This window comes from Haliaeetus leucocephalus, unplaced genomic scaffold (genome assembly GCF_000737465.1).
Source record: "Haliaeetus leucocephalus isolate CR32 unplaced genomic scaffold, Haliaeetus_leucocephalus-4.0 Scaffold526, whole genome shotgun sequence".
Classification (NCBI taxonomy): domain Eukaryota; kingdom Metazoa; phylum Chordata; class Aves; order Accipitriformes; family Accipitridae; genus Haliaeetus; species Haliaeetus leucocephalus.
This window is the reverse complement of record NW_010972962.1, coordinates 7,414,991-7,440,725: the sequence shown is the minus strand read 5'-3', so window position 1 is coordinate 7,440,725 and position 25,735 is coordinate 7,414,991. Positions and strand designations below refer to the sequence as shown.

Below are 25,735 nucleotides of genomic sequence, written 5' to 3'. Positions count from 1 at the left end.
TCTGCAGGGAAGGAGAAGTTACTCCACAAAGGACCCTCAAGCCCAAAGGCTCACAAACTGCTCATTAACCTGATGAGTTTGGGTGCCCGCCTGAAGGAAGGGCAAGGATGATAAAAGGACACAAACTGAAGCCCCAGGCATGCAAGCCCACCGGAACTGGACCCCTCAGCTGACTGAACCGACGCTGGACCCAGGACCGGTGAAATGACTGAACCGATGCTGGACCCAGGACCGGTGAAATCTTTCTCTCTTCCTTTCTCTCTCTCTGTCTTCTTCTCTCTTTCCTTTTCCTTTTCCACAATCCCTACACCTCATCCGTTTCAAGATATAAACCGTTGACCAAGTCTGAGACTAAGAGTCGATCCAGCCGCCCCTAGACCCTTCTCTGAGGAGGAGTCTGGAAAGCAAGGGGGTCTGCTCTGAACCTTGTGACTCAACAGGAGGGATCTCTTTATTCCCTGAATTGATGTATATGGTGACCCTGGGTTACAGAGTTTACAGAAGTAGTCTTATGCCAATTCCTGTTGTGAGAAAACCTGCTACCTACTACCACACCTCCCCAGTTCTGTTTGCTTCTGTCATAAATAAAAATCTTTAACTGTTTGTTTGGTGTCGTCTCACCTTAATTTAGCCCGAGGGAATTTCGAATTAAACACGACTCCCTGGTCTGTCCAGTCTGGGTCGTGACAGCAGGGGGAGCCAGAAAAACTTCAAACATTAAAAAAAGGTTTCTGAATGTCTCATTATAAAATATCTCTTCCTAAAGAAATGTAGATCTTTCTATGCTAAAAAAACCAAACAAACACAAAACCTGTCTCACAGAACTTTAATGTCATGCCTCAAAATACATGCAAATGTTGGCATAAGAAGACATCACATCAATTTGTTATTTTAGTGCAGTCTCTTTCTCTTTTTAACAGCTCCACTACACAGAATATAAAATTCACATTTTACAGTAAAGCCCTCCAAACATTTTGGAAAGAAATAATAAAAATAACAAAATTGATTTTGTCACAATGAGCCCTGTGTATAACCCATACAAAATATATCTAAAAAATTTTAAAGCACTGTTCTAGGGTTGATATAAGACCAAGAAGGACCAAGTTTAATATTTTGCATCTATGAAAAAACTGCTATCAAAATAGAAATGTACCTCAGTAGATTTACTAGGCTTATAAGAAACACATAATTCCCTAGCCTAAATCACTTCAGGCAAGAGCATTATAAGATAAGACTAAATCAGAAAAAAGAATGAAACAGCAAGGCAGCTGACTGGTATGAGTGAATTTAGTTAGGAACACTGCTTCTGTTAAGAGAAGAGGAAGAAAATAAAGAGGAATTAATCTTCCTGGCAGCAAACCTGAAATTCTGGCACAGCAAATAATCTCATTGTGGTCTAACTGAGGGAGAAGCCAGTGTCAAAGCTGGCTGCAGTAATCCTCCCTTCAGTGATGAGCCCAGAGATCACAGAGTGCCTGTGCATTACAGTGATACTGCCGCACTCTCCCAGGGGATTTCATGATGGAAAACCAGAGCCTGTTCCAGAATGATGCAGAAAAAAATCAGACCTCCTCCCTCCTTCAAAGCAGCCAGCCACAGCTGCAGCTCTGGGAAGGCACAAGGGTGAGAGGGGCTAGAGCTGTACTCTCCACTCTCACCTCCCACTGTCTTCAAAGAGTCTCCCAACCAGGACAACAGACTCAGTTGCCTCATTTCTGCAGATGGAGAATGGCAGCACCTAGAGTCTGCAGAGCAGCGAGCCACAGACCCTTGCTGAAATCAGCTAGTGCCAGTCCTGCGCTAAAGTGGATGGTGTAATTTCAGTACGAGCCCCATCCTTACATCCATTGTGGGTGCAACCACGTTAGCATGGAAACCTAGATTATCGAAGTGGAGGAGGAATAAATTTCTTGGCTAAAACCAAACTGCATTCAGTGCAAATCACTTTATGTATGTGTGAAAAGCTGGTTTAAAGTCTGTACTTTACATTAATTTGCTCTTTCTGGCAGGCAGTACCATGGCATACAGCACTTTCTGAACTACAGCTGCTCCACTGCATGCTGGGTGCTAGAACTGAGCTATGAGCAGGCTGGAACAGGTACCCAACCCAGGTGCTTTTTGAGGAGGGCGCTACATAGAGACCAAACATGCCTGAGCTTTGCTGTGACTCTGGAGGAGGTGTTGCAAGTCTGCAGCAGAGGAGAAAGCAGGAGGCAGGAGTGAGGTCTTAGAATGGCGGCACACCAGCATATCAAAATATTACAGGCTCTGCTGGTGACAATTTGGTCTCAAAATCTCAAACCATGGCTGTGAAGTGCATGTAGCCCAAACCTGGCCACACTCCTTTCTCCAGACAATTACAAAGCAAGGCAAGGGATCTCTAGAAGATCATGGGATCCACACCCAGAATTCCTTTCACATACCATTAAGCACCAGCTAGAGCTGAAGGGGCAGGAATCAGTCCAGGCTCAGCCCTACTGTCTAGGCACCATAAGCCACTCACTGTTTCAGCAGCAGAGTAGGAATTGGATAGATATCAGAAGTACTGTGACAAATAGTATTTTTTGGTTTTTATTGCTTTCCTAGTAATGCCTAGTGGCTGATGGATTCTGCAAACTACCTACAGGGTTTTCCAAACCATTTTCATATATTCACTGAAACTGAAAGTCCATTTTACTGCCCAGCATCAGGGATGATAGGATATATTTCACAAATCTTCACAATTACTGTCAAGTGATGACTATCCTAAATGATTTTGTATCACTAGGAAACTTTCATGTCATATCAACTGCCTTTTCCAGATAATTTTTAATATGCCAAACAGCACATATTAATTTACTGTATCTTCTTCATCTATCTGTGCTGAATTTGGCCTGTTCTCGTTAATTAAGCCAAAGACTATAGAACACTTCCATATAAACAATGAGAAAAACGACAAAATACAGAGACTCATCTCAGCAAAGGGTAATAAAGGGGAAATGGAATAAACAGATTAAAAATTACATAAATATGTGTGTATAGAATCAGTAAGATTATAATGTCATAAATATAGACCCTAAGGGTTTAACACTACAAACAGAAGAGCAGACACACTGAATAATGTTTTGATATTTGAATGTTTGCTCAAGACCTAACCTTGCAATGCTTCTTAACCATTGGTGGGTGTAAATGGGTTTTAAACACACATAATTTAATACAAGTCACATACTTAACACATAAGAACTTGTCCTCCATCTCAGCCACATATGCTGAGCATGTGACTTCAGTTTTACCAATTCCAAATGTTCATGGTTAAAACTCAGACAAACCCTAATTCCCTAACCCCAAAGCATGAGACATTTTTAAAGAAGCTAACAGTTAAACAAGCTTTTATATTCTTGTCCAATTCCTGAGTCTGTAAGGTTCATTTTTGTGCAAGTGTTTCTTCTACATCCACAAGGATAGAAAGGGTAGAAAGTTGCTTCCCTAAAAAAACTTCCAAGTTAAAAGGCAAGTTTCTCACATAATCATCTGATTTTGAGAGTTAAGGTTTTAAAGGAAGCACCAAATATCACGAGACTTATGATAAAATCACAAGTCAGCAGCACTCTGAAAGCTGCCTTTCCCCTTCCTGCCAAGATTAGCTTTGATGTCTCAGTTATTTCCATCTGACTATATCTGTTACTGTGAATGTGTATTTACCATATAATAAAGCATCACAAGGTTTATGTACAAATCCCAAAGCAAATCACTCTCTAATAGGAATTGACACTCTCACTCAGCTTTCCAAAACCACAATAATAGCTGGCTTGATCAGGACATCTAAAAAGGACTAAACTGGGGGAGGGGAGGAAAAAAAAAGGACTGAATTATAAATTTCTTGCAGAAGTATAGTGAACTCCCATCTAATACCTTTCATGCTCATCTCAGAGAGCTTTGTAAAAGAAAGCAGGAACTCATCTCTTTGTTTTATGCATGGGGAAGCCAAGGTACAGACAAACCACAGTGACACATTCTGCAGTAGAGATGGCCCTGGAGACTGATCTGGACCTCCTGACCACCAGCCCAGCAACACGTGCACGCACAGCCCCCCTGCCCTCACTGGAGAAAATAAAACATTCCTCTCTCACAAAAGCATGAATTTACGACAGGAAAGCACGAATCTTGTTTCCTCACCAGAGTCAGCATCATGAGCATCCGGGAGTGTGAGATGCAGTCCATTATGCTTTTTGATCACTGGTGTTTCTGTCACACTACTTCCTTTCTCAGAGCCACTGTAAAGAAACAAAACTGTGTTACCTGGCCACCTTTCAGCGGAGAGACAACGTTCCCTGAAAGCAGGCAATAGTCTCATCTAGCTGCCACTGGAACTGAACACTGAAGCTTTCCAGTTGCAGGCAATCAGCTTCTTGATGTGTTAACACCCCCACCCTGCCAATGGACAGAAAGCTCAGAGAGACAGCGCCCAGCAAGGCCCTCAAGGCACATGCCAGTATCAGTTTATTTGGCTGTTGGGAGTCTGCAAACCACTGGACGAGGAACATTTTGGCAGCTAGAAGCCAGACCAGAGGAGGCCAACCAGCAGCCTCATGCCCAGGAAGAACCACCATCCCTTGGGCTTGTCTGCAGAAAGATTTGTTCACAGATCTGCTGTGCTGATCCTTTTGAAACAGACCAGTTACCAACTTCCACCCAGGCTGACAATTTCTTAATTTCAAAGGGATTATTTTCTTTGTTCTGTTCAAACAAAGGAGGAAAATAAAAGCTACCACATAGCACCACTTTATGAAAGGAGGACCATCTGGTCTTCTCTTCTACTAGACTTCTGTCCTCACAAGAGAGGTCTTCCAACGGGAAACTAAAAAAAAAACAAAACCCAAAACCCCAAACATGTACCTAATGAAAAATCACTTAACAGAGATGTCCTGAGCCTTCCTGTCATCACATAGTCTGCCATCCCCCCAGCATCAGATGGTGATGATATCTCCTCTCATCATCCATTAAGGGACAAAATATCAAAAGGAAAAGTGACTGCCCTGGCTACTTTTTCTGGCACACTTCCAAGCCTGCAGCTCAGCCTTTGGACAATATTCCTCCCAGGAGACAAGCTGTCTCAGAGTCATGATTGCTGTAGATGCCCCATCTTCCAGTCTGATCAGTCCTTTGGTAGGGATTGCACAGGATTCCCTTGAATTTGCATTAATCTAGCAGAAGAATTAGCTTGGGACTGCTATTTTGTTTTAAACATGATTGTTCCATTATCACAGAAAACAATAGCAAAAGATAAACCAAGTCTCATCATTCCCAGCTAACAATCTAGGACTGAAAGCCACTTACTGTCATTCATCATAGTAATAATCATATTTACAATAGCTAATTAACCTTTTACTTGGAGTTCAGGATCAAATATTAGGGTTTCTGTTAAATGGACCCTGAATTCTTGTGCATTTGACTGTCTGCACAAATCTCTGGCCTTGACTGGGCCTCCCTGCCTTCCATACAGGTTTCTACACTGATACCCCACTTGAGACTATCATGTAGTGACAGATGCAAGGGAGAATTAAATTCTCTGTCCTGGGGCTCAGCCTTGCCTAGCCAGGATTAACCCAAGTGTAAGTGCCCTGGCTAGGGGCTGCTGGTGGAATCGTAGGGATGTTTCTGTCTTACTGGTGCGTTGCGTATGCAGGAACATGGCAGCTGCACTTCAAAATATTACTCCCATGAGGTGAGCACTGCTTTGATGCAGCAGCCATCACCATGAAGTCACTGTTCAGGCACAAGGCTGAACACTGGCTTATATGCTATACTCCTACACAAAGGACAGGTGAAGAGATTGGTGGATGGCGTAAGTTTGGCCACAGTAAAAACTGACCACAGGAGAGCAGCATCCAGAGAAGGCTTGATGAGATCCCTTCTGTTAACAAAATGCACCTCAGTACAGTCAACAGCATGGCCTTTTAACTGGGAAAACAGACTGAAATCCTAGCCTGAAAACCAAGTGGACTGCATTGTGCAAAACAGCCACTCCCAACAGCTTTATTATCCTGGAGAAGGGCTGAAAATGAACTACTCCTTCAAAGCTGCAGTACAAGGCCTTCAGCCAAGAAAGCTTTTCCATGCACCATGGAAGGGACAGCAACCAGATGATTTGCCTTCCACATACAGCCCTGGAAAGGCTGACAGTGGGACATGTTGTCACTCCACTGCCCATGTTTGCTGAAGGGAACACTTGATTGTGAGACAGACTGCAGAGGCACCAATTTATCAGAGAGAAGACAAGAGGGGACTCAAGCATGGCATGTGAATAGCTGCCTGGGGAGAAAATATTGGCCCTGAAAGACTCTCTAGTCTAGCAGAGTAATAGCAAGATTGCAAAGCTGGGAAACTTAGGCCAGACAAATGCAACCAAATGTAACTAAAGTGCAATTTAATGGTGTAGGCGATCAACTGCCGATTGAACTAGTAAAGAGTATAGGGTGCAACAACTCTCAATTTTATGTAAATACAGGCTTCTCTTTTCCAAGAGAAAAATGTCTGTGTCCAAGTCTCATTGGTAAGAATTCCCCTTAAGTTCCTTTACAAGGCCAACCAGGAATATTTTACATATTTGTTAGCTGATACTGCTGCCATTTGCTTAATACAAGGGGCTTCCCGGATCATCAAATCCAGCCTAAAACTGCAGGTACCAAGTTCATTCTTGTTACCTTTCCAGCAGTACTTCCCAATAGAAAATGATTTATGATGTATTTTTTGAGAAAGACAAAAAGTCCCACTGGAAATAGCAGTGAAATACACATTTAAGAGATCCTAAAAGCAAAAGCAAAGCCATTTATTTTGTTTAGGCTTCTATGGCTAAAGCTTATAAGAAGTCTCTAAAGCTATCACATCTTGGGTTTTTAAGTATAACAGCCAAAGCACAGCTTGGGATCTGAATGCAGTCCAAATGGCCGAACTATCCATTTGTCTGTTTTCCAATGTACTCTCTTCAGTCTCAGAGTTGCAGCCCCCCCTAGCAAGAGTAAATCTTAGTCATAATTGTTCAGTGTGAATTTGATCAGCTTCATGAGGACTACTCACGCGTATAAAGATTATTCATGTGAGAGGTACATGACTGAATCTTTAGCTAAAGAGACTAAGGCCTAAGGAAATCAATGATTCCAGCCTGTAAGAAACCATTTCTCTGCTGCTATGTAAATATCTTGATTTTTGTGTTTGGTCTGCTGCTCATTAGCTAAAGCAACAAGGAATTACTAATAAACCCTCAAGGACAATTTGTATACAGACATGCAGCATTCTGTACATACACTTCTGGTGTTTATAAAGTTTATGTAAATGCATACAGAAATTGGGGAACAATACAAGCTTCATCAGTTTGCTGTCGTGACTGTTGCCATCAAGCATGCTGTCCTTCCCTTCAGACACAACCTCTATGGACATTACAGGTGAGAGATAAGTACAGTCTTGGGATAACATTCCCAAGACAGCTGTACAGTGGTATCATAACTAGGACAATATCCAAAGGGTCTGGAAAGGAAGAAAACCCAACCTGGTACCTTTCATACTTTCTGAACTTCTCATTTTAGAGGGGAAGGAGATGAGAGGGAGGGAACAAACAGGGAACCTAGCACTGTTTAAATGCAGATTTATTAGGACAAGGGAAGGGAGAAAGATGCTACATCCTTCAGTCCTTTCCTTGCCCTGTTAGGACCAGGCTATGCTACTGGCATGCAACCACAGCATATGATAGAGTCTTAGCCGTGTGCCTTTCCTTGGCTTACTCAGTTCAGGACTGTGTCACCCCCTCACATTCCTGGGTGCCAACTACTGCAGACTCTGAGCAATAACTCATGGATGCTCAGCACTTTGGGGGGGGGGTGGGGGGCGGAATCTGCCCTCCATTCTGGACATCTGAATAAGGATAGAGATATTTAGACATTCAAATCAGAAACCCTTGGTTCAAACTCCTTCTTCCATCTTAAAATATTGAGGTTTGGTTTTGTTGCGGTTTTTTTGTTTTGTTTTTTTTGTTTTTTTTTTTTTTTAAATAATGGCTTTTAAAATTTTGCGCTTGTTTTTAATCCCAGCTAGAAATATTACTTATGTTTCTTTTTAAACAGTACTGTTTATTACCCTTTCTGCAAAATAACTTAAGTATCTAGACAATTAAAGAAAATAACTGCATCTCCATTATGAAATCTGAACTTGTTAGACAGTGGAAAAATCCTACCTGTGCTGTAAAACATTATATACCATCTGCCACATCTGCAACATATGTCTGCATGTCACCAGAGCCTCTTCAGGTCCTTTATGTATCCATTCCAGTTTTACTTTGGTGAAGAGTAAGCTGCAAGATGAAAAAGAATAATTTCTATTTTATTGGCATCTCATAAATGTGGAGAATCAGTATCACTCTAGCGAGATCCTGGCAGCCAGCATTTTTACTTGCCTTGTATGTGCAGCAATAAAAGAAAACACTGTAGCACAAAACATTTCATTTGGCTCAACTTTGATTCCCCACAAGGAGATGAGGGGATTAACAATCTTTCTCAGCTGCAGTCAAATTTGCGTCACAAAGCTGGCAGGACAGTGTTAAAAGCAATGCAATGCAAAGCTAACAAGGTGAAACATAAAATGAATCTCATTTTATTTTGGACATTAAAAACAGAATAAAACCGAATTGCCTTAATACATATGCCAGGCTCTTTTCTTAGTCTGGCATCTTCTTATAGCACTGGCTTATATAACACATTTCAGACAAAAACCCCAACACACTTAATACACGCGAGCAATTATGTAACGCTTCACACGAAGGAAATGCCCTTTTTTAACCTCAGCTGGCAATCATCTCATCCCCCTAGGCAAGACAGCTGATAGCCCTTGTACATTCTTGTTCTAGGTAGTGTAACTCCTGCTACTATTCTTATACCTAGAGAATATGTACTTGCACAGACCACTGGAATTCAGCAGAATTAGGTCAAACAGAGGTTAGAAGACAGGTTCGGCAATTACACAACCTACCACTTGCTGCTAGCATGGCTTTTAACACCATCCTTCACGACGCCCGTTATATTTTTTTAACTGCCAAGATGATTGAATTTATTTCTGATTTACTAATGTAAATTTACTTCTCTGCTTTAAATGTTTTCATTTTGAATTAGCTCAATATGGCTAGCAATTAATCCACTGGATGCACATGTATGTACATATATGCGTACAACATTAACAGCTGAACGTTGAAAATCGTAAAACCAGTTTTGTGGATGTGACTTGCAGGCTCCTGGGGAATCCAAACAGCTTCAGAAAGAGAGAACAGCAACTGCATAGATGACGTTACAGAAGACTTTGCAGCTGAGTAAGAGATCCTTCACTTGCAATAATTAGAAATCTGCAGCCAAGACTCTGGTACGTATCTACAGTAATGTGCTAAAATGGTAGTCCCATTCTGCACTAACAAACATCAGAGGTTTTTTCCAGGAGGGCAGGAAGGGAAGTCACCAATATATAGCCCAACTGTATCCACTGCTATAGCGAAGTCTGCTCATGGCTGCAGCTACAATTTGACCTCACAGGACAAGCATTCAACTAAATTTCCCAGGTACAAACTTAGGCTAGGAAAGGAAGATCAAGATTCATAATCAAGGGAATTTGTCTTTGTCTTTTACTATTTTATATCCCTACTCTATATTTACCTTTGATTTTCTTGTTACTGATCTGAGCAAAACAAATACTAATTAAAAACATCCCCTGCTCTTAAAGATGCTGACCCCCTAACTGAAAGGAAGTGCCCTTATTATGATTCAGGTAGTTATTTTTGGGCTAGATCCATGGACTGATCAAAAATTTTGCTGGGACAAAGAATATAACAGTAGACGCACTCTTAATAAAAATGAGACTGATTCTAAGGAGTGGTTAGCAATGGAAACTGGTCAGTGATGCATGCTGCTCTGTATCCTTTAGTTAACTGGGCTCATAAGAACAAAGCTTGTTTTAATACAACAGAATATAGAATCAGTCATTCAGGGGCAAGAATACATACCACACTAGAAAGATGGGAGGTTATACCCTGGAGTGCAACAGCATTATAAAAGATAGCTTCATGAACATGAGCTTCCTGAACAACAATGCAGTTAAGAGGTGAAGCAACCCTTAGCATCCATATATGGAAGCACAATCAAGTAGGAGCTGGAAGATGTGGTTATTCTTGTTCACAGCATCAGCAAGACACTTACTACAATCCTGTTTCTAGTTAACTCCAAAAGATGACTAAAAATGGGATGAGGTTCAGAAAAAGGTTATGGCAAGTGATCCAAGGGCTAGAAAAACATATTTCGTCACAGGGTTAAGAAGCTCAGCTTATTTGGTTTAACCAGGAAGCAGCCAAGAAATTATTTTGCCCCAGCCTGCAAGCACGTACATGGAGAAGCATCTAATTGTAGAGTCTTTGATCTAAAAGAAAAGGTATCAGAAAATCCAAGGATTTATTGGAAGCTGAAACTAGTCAAATGCAGATTTATAGGTAAATGCAGACACATAACTATCAAAGAAAATAATCTTGCAGCAGCTACGTTGTGTGCACAGTAAATTTTGTAGTATTTAAAGCCTTTTTAGCAAGACAGGATAACATCCAGAAAGCAATGGTAATGCACAAACAGAAGCTATGGGTTTGATGCATAGGCTTGTGAGCAAGCTTCTTTGGACTGTGCTGTGCAGAGGGGTGAGACTGCATCATCACCTTCCTTCTGGCAATTACTCTATCAAAAATATTCTACTAGTCCAAGAAACAACAACACTGAACAATCGATCCTATTTTAAGCATGCAGAATATTTTTTAAACCACTACAAACTTTCAAAATGAAAGACCTTGTAAAGCACTGTATGACCCTCCTTGCAGCAGAAGAGTGGTGGTCAAGGAGCCTCAGGCCTAGAGAACAGTCGTATTACATCCCTTATTAACTCCACGCTTTTCAGTGCTCTAAGATACCACTCTTAATGAAATAGAAGAATATAGGAAAGAAGACTCTATTAGCAGTCAAACTACTATACGGGAGGGTTATATTAACGGTTCCTTCTCCCTTTCAGATTAGTAGGGATATAGATGGCTTAGTTATCAGCAGGCAATTAAAATCACTACATACTATATTTAAACATTGCAGTTAAACATTAAAAAGACAAGCACATCAAGTTCTTCTCTCCATTACTCTGCTGTTTACTGCTTACAGTGAGTATATGTCAACTTCTTTGGGTGAAGATGCAATGTTCTATCTCAGCAGAGAGAACTAGTGAAACATAGGAAAAAAGCTAATCTCTCACAAAAACATAATGAAGCCTCAGCATAGTATTATCACCAGTTATAAGGCATAGACACACAAAGGTTAATAATAAAAAAAAAAAAAAAATCACGCAACTTTAGCAACTGTCTCTGCAGTGCAACACTACCAGATCTCGGATACATCACACGCTATTAGCTGTTGTGGTAGTTCACCTTTGCAGTAGCGCTACTCACATTATTGCGTAATAATATAATGAACCAAACCAAAAGGCAAATAGGAAGAATGTAAGTGGCAAAAGGAATCAAACCATACTGACAGCAGTAGTGAACAACACAATTAAACATGATTATTAAAAGGTGGAAATACAATCAGTGCATTAGGTCACATATACTATATGCTGTTTGTGTTTCTCAGCTTCTAATAGGTTTTGTAACAGCAAAACCAGATAAATAAAAATATAGGAAAACCACTAAAGTAGATGACACAGTATCACTTATCTCAAGCTTATTTTATTACTGAGATAGCACTCTTGCTACAAATAATTTGAAATCTAATGGGTATTGCGTCATATCAGTGTCTGCACACAACTCTAAGGCCTAAATAAAAGATACATATGCACAGATCTCACCTCATCATATTTTCTTAATATCATTTTACTGTACTTTTGTATGATGCTTGTAATATTAAGCAGAGCAGACTCTTAAAGAGATTCAATGCATAAAAATAGCCCCAGTATTATCAATACAGTCATTGGTAATTCCATTAGCCTCTGAAAATGAAAACAGAGTGATTTGGGCTAAAGCAAACACATAAAAATTCTACTAAATAAGCATAGGGAAAGAAAGCAAAAAATCTACAAATCATTCTTGTAATGTGTATAATGTCAGGGACAGTAACAATGGAAAATAACCAGTGCTTATTCTTGATACTGGACTCTAAGCTCCCTCTCAGAAGAGGTTTTCTTCTATTGTGTACGTGGACAGTATGCAAAAGCTTCTATTCCCTGATGTAACGTCAGGTTACTGCCACAAGCAAACATACATAACTATCACAGTAACATTAACTCTGGCAAATTAGAATCTGTATACAGTTGACTTTGCTGAAATATGAAGGTCTGCAAATTCAAAATTAGGTTTCCCAAATATCAAAATTTCAGCAGTATGACAGAAATATCACTGTAATATGCCACACATTGACAAAAAAGCAGGGACTGCAATACTGGAAGGCCTATGAAAATTTTCAGCAGCAAGCAAGCTACTTTGGTTGTTTTCAGGAGGTATTCAACATTTGTCTTCATAAACACTAATTTCGGCTGCTGATACTCACCATGTCTCAAGGTCTGGACAAATACACCTACCGAGCTCTCCTGAGAGTCTTCTAATCCTACATGGCTAAATGCTCAGCCTTTAAGTTCTTTAATATTACCCATGAAGAAAAGAGGCAGTTCTTTCCTGAGGTTTAACAGTTAATACTTACTATCAGAAGGTTTCACATGTGCATATGGTATACCATAAATGCGTATAAGGACATCTGTGGAAGAAGTTGTAAGTTGCTCTGTTTAGTAATAACCTATTGACTACTTTATGGATGCTCTAAGACTGTATAAAGATTTATTAATCAGTTAATTATTGGAACTTTTCAAAGCTCCTTTAAATGGCATTTTTAGTATCAAATGTAGCTCATATCAAATGTAGCTCTTTAACTACACGTTTATACAGCAACACAATGGAATCTCTGTGCCCTACCATCTGACAAGTGATAAATAATGCTAGTACTATAACAAACAATAACACATTCCACTCGTTTCAAGGTTGAGAGACTAAATTAGGAACAATGATTATTATATAGTCATTTATCTATATGTTTTGCTATATATTTTGCCATTCACTGGCTGCTTATAAATCCCTCCAGTTTTTCAGAGCTTGTCAGCAGCTGCTCAAAGATCTACATGTCTTTGAGCTTTACCAGATCAGGGCCATCATTCCCCAAGTCTTTCATTATTTACCCAGATTTGCCTACCTACACACACAGCTGCTGGGTTATTTTGGATTTTGAATACAAAAGGAAACAAAACAAAACACCCAAACCAGCAGCAATATGTCCCAATTCACAGAGACAATTGTGTATATTAGCATGAAGATGCTGAACTTCTGCAACTAATAGTTGCACTTTCTTTCTTTCATTAAATGACAGGATGCATGTGCCTGTTTGTTTGTGTATGTTTACAGACATTTGCCTGGAGAGAGAAACCAGAATCTTAGTCACAGCTCCAAGGACAGCAGATGCACTTTATCCAGTGACTGACTGATGGGGTGTTGGAGCAGCATGCAGGTGCCCAAGTGCCACTGGACAGCAGAGACCAGCTCACCCTCCTACCTCTTTGAAGCCCAGATAAACATTCCATACCAGCTCCAATGAAAAGCAGGGGAATGCCACAACCTGAATGGGTAGATGGCCTGAAGATACTCTCTGAGAAACTGCGAGGTATGGATTCAAACACCCAACATTTTCATCACTGAACTCTTGAATTAGTTTCTTCCCCTTGGATACAAGTGGATACAGGACATAGACTGATCTAACAGAGCTGGAAAGAGGATGGAGGAGACAAGAAGAATGATGAAAGTTTTGGAATGCTTTTGATATATGGAGATAAACAGACTTCTCAGCCTGGAAATGACAGGTTTATAAAATCATGAATAGCATGAAGAAAATCAGGAAATCAAAGCACTCTGTCTTGTTTCAATGAAAGAAGTAAGGAATATCCAATAAAGCAATCAAGCAGTGGATTTAAAATGAGCAAATTAAGTGCTTTTTCATACAACGCTAAAGTAAAGTGCAAACCCCATTGCTACAGGATGTTCTGGAGCAGACATATAAATAGGTTCAAAAAGGGATCAGATAAATTCACAGATGACAGGCCCATCAGGGGCATTAACACAACTTGATGCAACCTCTGGCTCCAAAAGCCTCTGAACCACTCAGCTGACAGAAGCGGGGATGACATATGAGGGGTAGGATCATCCTACTGCCACGTTTCTACCTGCTTTTCACTGTGCATTCACCAGATACCCTGCTGAAGCCAGACAAGCCCTTAGTTTGATCAAGAATGGCCACTCTCGCATTTTGATACGGTTGAAATGTGATTGCAGCCCATGTTCTTTTTATAACCCAGATTGTCTGGTCTTGTCTGCCAGTATGAGAGGACAGTGTATCTGGAACTGTAGTATCTTCACAGCAAATTAGCTGCTCAGTTTACCAGTTGCTGAGTTTAGCTTCAGTGGCGAGTCACCTATACAAGCCAATTAGTTAATGTATACTCTTTCACCATAACCATTATGGTTTCATTAACCTTCCTAGAGCACCCGCTAAAGCCCTAGTGATGTTATCAATAAGAAAAAAAGTTGGCAAAATTGGAAAGCTGCTTTTAATCTCCTGCATTTTTGTTGATAAAATCAACATCAAAGTTGCTGTCTTCTCAAATAACTCAGTGCTTCTTGCAGTCTCCTGACATTTAAGGGCACATTCTCTAGTTAAATTAATGCCAGCAATGCTGACTGCAACCTCCTTTTATAACTTCATACTGTGCCATGTTATCTATCACTTTACCTACAAAAATAAATTGATCATATACTTTTACAGACATACAGCTCTTTTTTTTTTCTTTTTTAACGGCTCCCTGCCCATTTATCCCCCAATATGAACAAAAAATAAAAACAGGGAGCCTAGTAGCATATCCAAAGAACTGTTGATTTCATCTTCCCAGCTCAGGAAAACTAGCCGACTCAGAGCTGACATCTTATAAGAATGTCCTGCTCAGAGCCCCAGTCTTGCATGACAACAGCAAGTCAGCTAACTTTGTTCCATGAACTATAACTGCAACAGCACAGCAGTGGGTGAGAACAGTTTCCAGAGAGGTCGATTCTAAGCTATTTAAAAGTTTACACGCTGAAGACAATTTGTGAGGCTTAGTCTTATGACATGAGGCACCTAAAAGGCTCTTGCTCGCAGAGGAGGGAAACAGAAGAAGAGGTGACCAGAAAAGCTAAGACTGCAGCCCAACCTGTCAGAGACTGCACAGCAAAAACAAAGGAGTGGCCACTGGCAGGGCTCAAGCTCTGGGTGTTTTTTCTTGGACTGCCTCCTCCTGCAAGCTGCAGCTTGTACGTGATCGCAGAAGGGCCTCCTGTCAGTTAGGTGAAGGTCCTGCCGATGGACTACATTACTACATTGCATATCTCTGCATGGACCCAAACGTCACTTCCCAAGACAAACATGTTTGCAGCCAGTCCAGCAACCTCATGCACCTATTTCAGCATTCAGGTCCATCAGATTCTCTTGTGATACAGAGGGCAAATATCAGTCAATGTTGATGTGGCCCATCCCGAAACTGCCACTTATATTGGAAGGAGGTCTTTTAACAAACCCCCTTTATCCACTAAACCCAGGCAGGTTGTCACTTGAAGGAAAACCAACAATTAACTAACAGTCTGCTGAAAGAAAAAGCACACTGATTTGCTGGGGGTGGGGAAACACTGAAAGCCTTCCTTGTCTTCACCTTCTTCAGAATCAAGCCATAACTAGTCATACCCAAGAAAAGAAGGCACCAAAAAAAAGGTGATCAGAATTATTCTCTCCTTTCCTTTTAGTTAGATCATTCATTTTGAATCCCAGACTTGTGGTATATTGCTTTTTGTTAAGAATGCAGGAATCAAGCAAATTGTTAGCAGAGCTGATAAAACCTCTTCTCTCACCCTGTGTTACATAGGATCCTTTAGGTGATACACCTGAAAAGAGTTTTTATCTTCCTCTCACCCTGATGAGGAACTGGCAAGAAAATGATTTTGTGCCATCACAAATCATATGTATTTCAGTCCATATCTTGCCTGAATAAAGACAAAAATAATTTTCACAATTATAAGTTTTACAGCAAAACCTGGAAAAAAAGTTTCTGGTTTTGCTATGCAGAGTGTTTACATCAAGTTTTTATATGTAATTTCCCTCTCCAAGCACAGTGCATTAGAATTTCCCTTGCAACACTTCAGAAGATGTTAATCTGAGGTTTAATTTGCAAGTGACCCCCCCATGTTTTGTTGTGAATTGTTTTTTCTCTGACAGGCTCCACTTACACAGAGTACTCCCCATTGCACTGGACACTGCAGGAGCATATCTGAAAGCTGGGACCAGGTCTCAAGCATCCAAGGCTAAGAGCTTAGAGGTCTACCTCCTATTTAATTTCAGTCATGAATTCAGTAGCAGTTCAATGCATAGCTTCTCCAGCAGATGCGAGCCCTGGCACTTAAATTCAGGTGACTCTGTGGTGCAGTATCTCATTTATGGGTGGAAACGGACACCTACATGGCAACGTGCAAATGTCAGTGCAATCTCAGAGGTGTACTGGAAACTGTGGTCCACTGTATTTCACCCGTGGTGGCCGTGTGGCCAACATCCGATAGACATGGGAGAGCCATGCTCTGTTTCTTGCTCTCACATGGCTTCTTGGCCAGTCTTGGTCAAGTCACTTCAGCTCCTTATGCTTCAATTCTTCTAACTGCAGAGCAGATAACGTGAATGACCTCTGCAAAGCATTCGGAGAACTAGGTTCTTCATCATTGCCTTCCCCATACCCTTTACATTTGATCTCTTAATGCTGGTGCTCTCAACTTTAGTGTTATTTGTGGACAGGAAGGAAAACAGGTTGAGTTCCTCTGTAACTGACATCACTTTTAAAACATCTTCTCATCTGTTGGGCTTGGTTCTTCAGAATTTCATCAGATGTGCCCCCGGGTAAATCCAGCCAGCCCTGATTAAATAGGAATTAATCTGGAAGGGCAGAGCTGAGAACTATCATGCTGTCACAACCACTGGAATAACTCTTGATTTACAGAAACGGAAAAGGAAGCAAGGGTCTCTAATTGCTGAGCTGAGATCCTGCCAGACAATAAAAGAGCATTAACAGGACTAAGCTGAATTACTTAATATGCTGCCAATATTCCTTTCCACAAAGACTGCAGAACTGGATGCTTCACTTACACTTCTAAACTGTTGTATTTTTCAGAAAAGCTTCTAGGACATGCAGTTTAGGCAGCTTTTAGAGGAAAGGATACCAGGACTCTGGCTAATAAAGTAACATTCAACATCAACCTCCAAGTCACCTCAATCTGCAACCAAGAACACACCTTCTGTCTGCAAAGGTATGTCAGAATCCTGATTCACATATTTAAAATAGAGTAAAATACCTCCTAATTAACCTAGTGTCAAGGTAATAAAAAGTGATAGCATATTGATATTGTGGTTGCATAAATTATGCAACAAAATACAGTAAAGCAGAAGCCCTCTAGAGGATTAATAAAACATTTTTACCCAACTTGACACATTTATGAAATCTTGTGTGTAACTGATTGTCGTGGTTTAACCCCAGCCAGCAACTAAGCACCACACAGCTGCTCACTCGCTCCCCCACCACTCAGCAGGATGGGGGAGAAAATTGGGAAAAGAAGTAAAACTCGTGGGTTGAGATAAGAATGGTTTAATAGAACAGAAAAGAAGAAACTAATAATGATAATGATAACACTAATAAAATGACAACAGCAATAATAAAAGGATTGGAATGTACAAATGATGCGCAGTGCAATTTCTCACCACCCACCGATCGACACCCAGCTAGTCCCCAAGCGGCGATCCCCTGCCCCCACTCCCCCCAGTTCCTACACTAGATGTGGCGTCACATGGTATGGAATACCCCGTTGACCACTTTGGGTCAGCTGCCCTGGCTCTGTCCTGTGCCAACTTCTTGTACCCCTCCAGCTTTCTCGCTGGACTAAACACTACTTAGCAACAACTGAAAACATCAGTGTTATCAACATTCTTTGCATACTGAACTCAAAACATAGCACCGTACCAGCTACTAGGAAGACAATTAACTCTATCCCAGCTGAAACCAGGACACTGATACTTGGAGCCAACAGTCTGAAACTGCATCACACCCCCAGTGTATTAGTAAATTAGAACCACACAAAATTTGGCTTTGCTATAAAAACAATAGGCTTACTGTAAAACAAGCTTTTCTTTTTCAAAATGCATTATGCAATGTTGTTAAACAGACCTCATTTTTTCTATAATTTTATTTTGGGGCAATATTATTTATGCCACTTTGGCACTACTCCAGCAAAACACTTATAAAAGTTCTTCATCTTTAAGCACGAGTAGTCCTGCTGAAGTCAACAAGAAGTCAATTATTCCTTTCCTTAAAACAGCTTGTGCTTAAGAACCTTGGTAGATCCAGCTCTTTATGAGAAGAAGGATTATGAGAGTCTCCCCTAACTGCTTAACTTTGCAGAGGACAAAGCATAAATGCGAGTAACACAAGAAGGGCCAGAGTCTGCCAATATTTAGTGCTCATTGTCTGTGTGTCTCTGCAGAGGTGAAAAAGATGGAAATCAATCTGCCAAACACCACTGAATTTCACTACAGGATACTGGTTCTGGGGCACGTGTGGGCATGTTTCAACCTGGCTAAGACAACCCACCATATACTTATGACAGTTCAGAGGCAGTGCTTTTTATAAGAAGAACTTGTTCAGTAAGATATGGAGGAGCAGGTTTCTATGCCAGCCTGAAAAAAGATGGGGAAAGACATGCTTAAAAGTTCAAAGAAGTGACAGAAGCAAAGACAGACAAAAGCTCCTTCATTTCAGAAAAAAACCCCACATAATCTAGAACAAACCTGTGTTGTGATAAGTATTCAGAAAACTGCTGGCTTCACCAAAGAAAATCCTATAGAAAGAAATAGATATTTTGCTACCAGCAGGAAACACACTTGTCTAAGTCTGCAAACCAAAACCATGATGTAATTGCAGTCTGTGTTAGCACCAGCTGAACACAGCACAGTAACAGCAGCAGGAAGACACAGGAGCATGACCTTTAACGCAGAGCTAGCAATCAGTGTACAGACTCGGGTCTGTACTTCAACAGACAGATGTGCTGAAGATCATGCTACTGCAGTTTCACTCAATCCTTTACTGGCACAATTAAGTTAACCTCACAAAACCTGTGCTTACCATTTGGCTTGACATAGTACACTGACTTACAAAAATTAGACAAAATTGTATTCATGGTAGTGCTGGGTTGCTTTTTCACCACAGACTGTTTTTGGAGATGCACTAAATTTCCTTATGAAGCTCCTTTATAGTTCCTTTTCATCCTGTACAAAGCTAATTGCAGGGTCAAGACTTGGAGCTCTTAATTCCTGTCAGGTTTGGGACCATGCAGACTGGCTTTGGCAACGACGGCACTTTTTGTCACGTTGTTACCCTCCCATACAGTACAGGTTCCCCACAGATGTCAGGCCAGCTGGCTGAACTGATATCGTGATAGCTTTCCTCAACCATTACTCTGAGACAAAATCAAACTCAGGATATAACAGTGAACAGCTCTGTATGTTTCCAGTCATATTGAAAGGCATCACCATGATTTAAATACACACTGGAAGCATAGTCCAACTGACTGTATTTTTTAATAAATCCAGCTTGTTCAATATATGTAGACACACTCTTCTCCAAGATGAGGTATGTGTGCAGCCACATAAGCATTTCAGTTTAACCTAAATATTCTTTGTTTTCGTGGCACAAATATAATTAAACATAAAACAAATCTTCGGATTTTTTCCTAAAAATTTCCCAACTATACACATCAACCCAAGGATACTGCCTACTTACAGAACCCAGTTCCACAGCTTGCATCCTTGACTATTACTTCAGCACAAGGTTTTCCTAGCAGAGACCTGTGCCCAGTTCAGCTGAACACTAATACAGTTCAGGATCGTGCAGGCTGTATTTTAAATATGAAGCTTCATTTCCTAGCCTTGCTGGAAATTGTAACTTCAGTGTTGCACATATGACTCCAGCAGGTGCATCTTACACTGTACAAATAAGCTTAGTCACTGCTCATGAGTAACAAAGAAAAATCAGCTATCTCTCAATCTGTCAGAAATACCTAACAAATTTCAATTAGAACTGCCAACAAAAACCAAAAGCCTCAAGAGAAAGGTGAGAAATACATGCACTGTTAAAAACCCCCTCAAATAAAAAGAGAATCCATGGCAGATTGAGCCTAAAATCAGATTAATGGATTATTTTTCTGCAATATCTATTACATCCCAATGTGACAAATCTTCCAGATGTGCTGAGGAAAGATGACACAATATTATAGATCCCAAGCACTGCATGTGTGATTAAAGAGAATCCTTTGGGAAAACATGTATAGTTACTACTTTTGAAATGTTCAAAAATAGCAATATTTGGCCTTCTTTCAATAACAGCCTGAAAACACACCTCAGTGTAAAACTGCAAATATAATTAAATGATGGACAGAATAAAATAGGCTTGACTGTTGAAAAACAGGTCTTATTTATACAGTACAGTGCAGGTGATAGTATCAGTGGTACAGTTGTGGTTCTTCACCCACAGACTACTGGAAGGTTGGGTTTTTTTTTTTCAGAGAAACAGTCCAGCACTTAGCAACCACTGACCTTTACATATTTTTAATGCCACAGTGCTTTATAAAACTGAACTCTGTTCCAAAATTTAGAGCTAATAGCTGCAATGAAACAGGTAAAAGGAACTAAACATTCAGGGCCAGAGAGTAAGCTAAAGGGAATCAGCTCTGTTCAACTGAAATGAATGGATTTTCATCGTTTTTAAACTAGCTGGAGAGCTGGCACTCAAGCTTCAAGTCAGAAAAGCTCAGGCAGGCTGTCTTCAACTCCCTAAAACTGAGCATGCATCAGATAAATGCAGAAATGAAGTGCAGGGGCAGTGCAGTTTGATCAGCTTGTACCAGCTGACTTCCTACTTTATCCCTTTAAATAAACCATTCATTTGCAGAATTCTAGCCTGCAAATTGAAAAAAAGAAAAAAAAAAAAGAAATTAGTTGCTTGAAACATTCCAGTGACTAACCAAAAAAAATCCCCAAACAAACCCCACTAAACCACCCCCTGTTCAGTTCTTCCATAAGGATCCTGCAACTGAAAAAAAGAAATGAACAGAAGCTATGATGAATAGCAAGTCCCAGCCTTTCATAGGGAAAAGCTTTATACTTTCCCTTCTCCTTTGCTGAAAGAAACCTGTGAGGAAATGCCTGGCTTCTGCAGGACTGCCACTGCCGACTGGCAGAGCAGCCCTGCAGCAGAGCTGCAAGGTGCCTGAGGTCAAACTCTGCATCCCTGTATCTCAGCCAAGAAGGGGGACAGAAAAAGGCTGGACTGAACTCCTTCACACCTGCTCCTGCTGACAGAACACAGTGAAATCCCTGTGTTTATTCTATTTCACATGTCCTATTAATTCAGCACAGAGCTCTCTGCAGAGTAAGAGATCAGAGCACACTAGGATAAATCGGAAGTGTGTATTTATAATCTCTGCTATCTGATAAGTTAGCAGCATGTACCAGTTTTTCCTTGAAATAAGTCTGAAGGGGAGGAACAGATGTCAACCTGAAAGCATGAGTATTATAACTGCCTTGTGTTTTACCATTAGGCATAAAAAAAGCTTTGCATTTATGTATGCCTCTACTTTCCCTCTTAAAAGGCCATCGTGCAAGGCAGCTGTAATTCAGAGCGCACAATCTAATTTCTATTTCCTTTCCTTTCTAAACCAATATATCCAAAACACAGGTATAGTGTTCCTCTCCATTCCCACCACACCGGAGGCATTGTATTTGCATTATTATGTCCACACCTTTCCTGAAGTACCTTGCTGAAAGGATATCCAAAGTCACTGTGCAGAACTCCTTACGCCAAGGCAACTGAAAGCACTCGGGCTCTCTGCTGACCTGATTGGTAGTTTTGCCTCTGGAAGGCTTAACAGAGCCTGTCATTATGTATGTGATACATGCTACCATAATTAATTCCCCTCAGGGAACGACATCCAGATGAAGCACGGTTCAAATACACAGCATACACCTGAAATTTGACATTTTGAATCAGATTCCTAATACCTAAGATGCATCCATGGAAGATCTGACATTTTTATTTTCCTTGAGTGTAGATACATGGCATAAACTAAAACCTGTCATAGAGACTAGCTTAAAAACTGTTGAAACATACAGATAAAAATCAGTGTTCTTTGTTCTTGAACAAATTTGATTTAATTCATTAGAAATCCAGAAGGTGTTTACAATTACCATGTGCCATTTAATATAAGATGAAGTAATAGCTTCCTTCAGCCTTAGTGGAAAAGATTCAGAGCTGTAATCCTTTTTCAAATAATTACCGTGTTCACCAGGCTTCAGCATAAGATGACTCCAAGCAGAAGAGAAATGGAGAGACTGGATATGAAAGCCTCAGTATATACACACACCAAGCTGAAGGGTGATGAGAGCACTTTACAGGCGTTTGTCAAGTCACAGGCCTGAATTATGCTAAAATTAGAACTGCGAGGGAAGGGCTAGAACATGTGAAAGTATCAAGTCCATATACCACCTAAAAGGGTCTTTGGAGAAAAAAAGAAGTAGGGAGGGTGGGTAGTGATGCTGACTGGGTGAGGCAGCTCCTCAAAGCTACAGCAGTGAATTAATGCTTTCACACATATAACCTGTGGTTTTGACTCAGCCATGAGCTGCTTTGTGTGGCTACCCAGGGAAATGAGCTTGTGGAGAGGGGAAAGTTAGTAGCTGACATAAAGAGCTGGCACAGGTTACTGCTACCCCGCCTCATGAAGCATGTATGAGTATTTCACTTGTGCAATTCCAGGACAGTGCAACTATATCCTTACTCCGGATAAACTATAGTGTTTGCTACCCAGTGCTTAAGGGAATTCTGCATCAGTTTGCATGAATGATTCTCTCCAACAGAAATGAGGAGCGGCTGATGGAGCTGGGGCTGTTTAGTCTAGAGAAGAGGAGGCTGAGGGAAGACCTTATCGCTCTCTACAACTACCTGAAGGGGGGTTGTAGTGCGGTGGGTGCTGGTCTCTTCTGTCAGGTGGCTGGAGACAGGACAAGAGGAAATGGCCTCAAGTTGAGGCAAGGGAGATTTAGGTTGGATATTAGGAAAAACTTCTTTACTGAAAGGGTTGTCAGACATTGGAATAGGCTGCCCAGGGAAGTGGTTGAGTCACCATCCCTGGAGGTATTCAAAAAGCGCGTAGACAAGGCACTTCAGGACATGGTCTAGTGGGCATGGTTGATGGTTGGACTCGATGATCTTGAAGGTCTTTTCCAACCTAAATGATTGTATGATTCTAAATGGCAACATAAAATCCAACATGCTGACTAAATAGTACTGCAAATTACATCCTTGAGGTCAATTCCTGTACAGAGTATTCAGGACAGCACTCAGTAAATTTCTTGGACATCTTTTTCCTGGAGGCCCTAGAGAAGTTAGTAAATGCACAAACATGTGAGCTGCAGTGCACTTTTAGCATGAATGAGACAGAGAATGAATTAATTTGCAGAAACATCAGCTCTGCTGGAAGCTGACAGATTCTTTAATGCATCAGATTTGTGATTGCTTATGGCATGACTGATTTTTCTTTTTCCCTGTGTGTTTTTCTTCCACTTTGTTCCTTATTTATAATGAGGTTCTACAGTAGCTACAGTTGGCAGACTTGATATCGATACAAGCCATCCCATTAAATTTTCCCCAATCCCCTTCTTCTCCCACTCTATGCCAAGATCACAGCTCTATCTGTCAGGTCTCTCCGAGTATAAATTTATTTTTCAGATAATACCTGTCATTCAGTCAGCCTCAATGCAGAATTTTTAGTGTGATTCCAGTTACCCATACAGTTTCATTTCTCCACTGAAAACTGTAAATAATAATGTAATGTGTCTGATTCACTCAAATCTGGTGAAGTCTGCTTCAGTGAACCCTGCAGATCCATGTATTCCAGACTGCCATCTCTTCTGAACAGTTTGCTGTTTCCAATGGATACAAATTCTGATATTTATATTCAGAATTACAAACAATGGACAACTGAAGCGTCAAGTACAAAACCACCACTTTTGCAAAGCCACTGCATCACAAGCACCGTAGTACATAAATTCCCAAGTCCATAAAAGCTACCATCTAGACAGTACTTAAGTTGTAGAACACATCATCTACTTGGTTTGCTCCGTAAAACAGTTCTGTAGAAGTTAACCCAGCAAAGACTACCCTGGGAAATGGATTCAACTGAAATATTTTACCTCTCTCTGTAAGCTGTGTGTTCCCTCTTATTAAACCAGCTAATCACCTTGATGGGGTAGCCTGGCATGGCTTGGTACAGCTCTGCACCACTGCGAACTGCTCCATCCCAACTTAAGATACTGTACTTCAATGCGGGCAGCATCTGCAGCAGCACATAGGAGAGGCTCTGTTCAGATATAGCACCCCTCTCTGCCTAAACTGTGTAACTGTGAGGCTCCCTGTGTAACCGAGAAAACACAGCCAGGGCACTGGACTCACCCCTCCCTCTCCTCTCTCATGGGCTGTGTCTCAGGACACATCCATGTGACAAATTTTTCTTTTGCTGCCATAAATAAAAGTTAAACTGCAACTTACCTTGTCAAATGAGTCATTCCACGGTTTATTTTTGCTACTCAGGAAGCAGGCCCAAATTACAAGAGTGAAAGAAATATTATGACTGCTCTAAGTTGTGTCTTCACTTGGGTCCTCAGCCAATTTTTCTTAAGTTTTAGAGTGCAGACCAGTCTCCAGAGCACCTACAACTACTTTTTATGAGCACAGTGGACTGGCAGAAGAAGGAAGGCACAACCTTAGCAGCAGCGATTACAGCTACGTCTCATGCCCCTCTATCCACAGAACTGAGCTACACCGGCTGCTGTATTGCAAACTGTTTTGAACACTACCACTACCCTGCAGGGAACTATGATCTACCATTTTGGGAATTTTGTTCAAGAGAATCCAAGGCATGAACCTGTCCAGTCCAGAAGCATTAGTCTGTGGACCACAAATCACAAGCACAGTTATGCAGGAGACATCGGGCAGAAACTGCTGTGCTCTTAACAGCTGCTATGCAAGAACACAAAGTTAAATGCTCTCAGGAAAACAACACAAACTGATGTGACACAGAATGAAGCCTGAGACTTACTGCCTATGCTAATTAACTCATCCTATTATTAATTTATTAAAACAGAGAGAAAGGCAAAAGCTGAGTTTTTCATTAACAATCCTAACTAGAACTGTGCAGCAAAGATGGAAAACCCAGCCAGTTCTACTAATTTTAGAATGTTTCTGTTATGGGATTTAGTGCTGTAGCTGATAGGGTGAGTAAAAAAAATATCTTTCCAGCCATCAAATGAAAAGAGATGGATTCAGTTATATCTGGCCAGCTTTCCCTAACATGTTTGTAGCTGTGTGCTCCCCTCTGCCCCAACCTGACCTGTATTTCCCGTAATCCTTATCAAGTGATAACCACCAGTGGTTGGATATGTCTGGTTGTGATGGCTGCATCTGGCTCAAAAGTGGATTTGGGGGAGACAGAGAACAACAC

General features: G+C 40.8%; 1 protein-coding gene across 6 annotated transcripts in view; it reads right to left on the bottom strand.

The window, feature by feature from the left end:
- Positions 1–25,735, bottom strand: part of TTC7A (tetratricopeptide repeat domain 7A) — a 181,237-nt gene that overhangs the window by 51,987 nt on the left and 103,515 nt on the right. For 4 of the 6 annotated variants that reach the window (XM_010576506.1, XM_010576507.1, XM_010576509.1 and 1 more), the window contains 2 exons: positions 8,207–8,323; positions 4,156–4,253 (listed from right to left, as the gene is read on the bottom strand). In XM_010576506.1, coding sequence (XP_010574808.1) covers positions 4,156–4,253; positions 8,207–8,323 — 215 coding nt within the window. The remainder of the gene's footprint in view (positions 1–4,155; positions 4,254–8,206; positions 8,324–25,735) is intronic. The other 2 variants (XM_010576511.1, XM_010576510.1) reach the window with 1 other exon arrangement.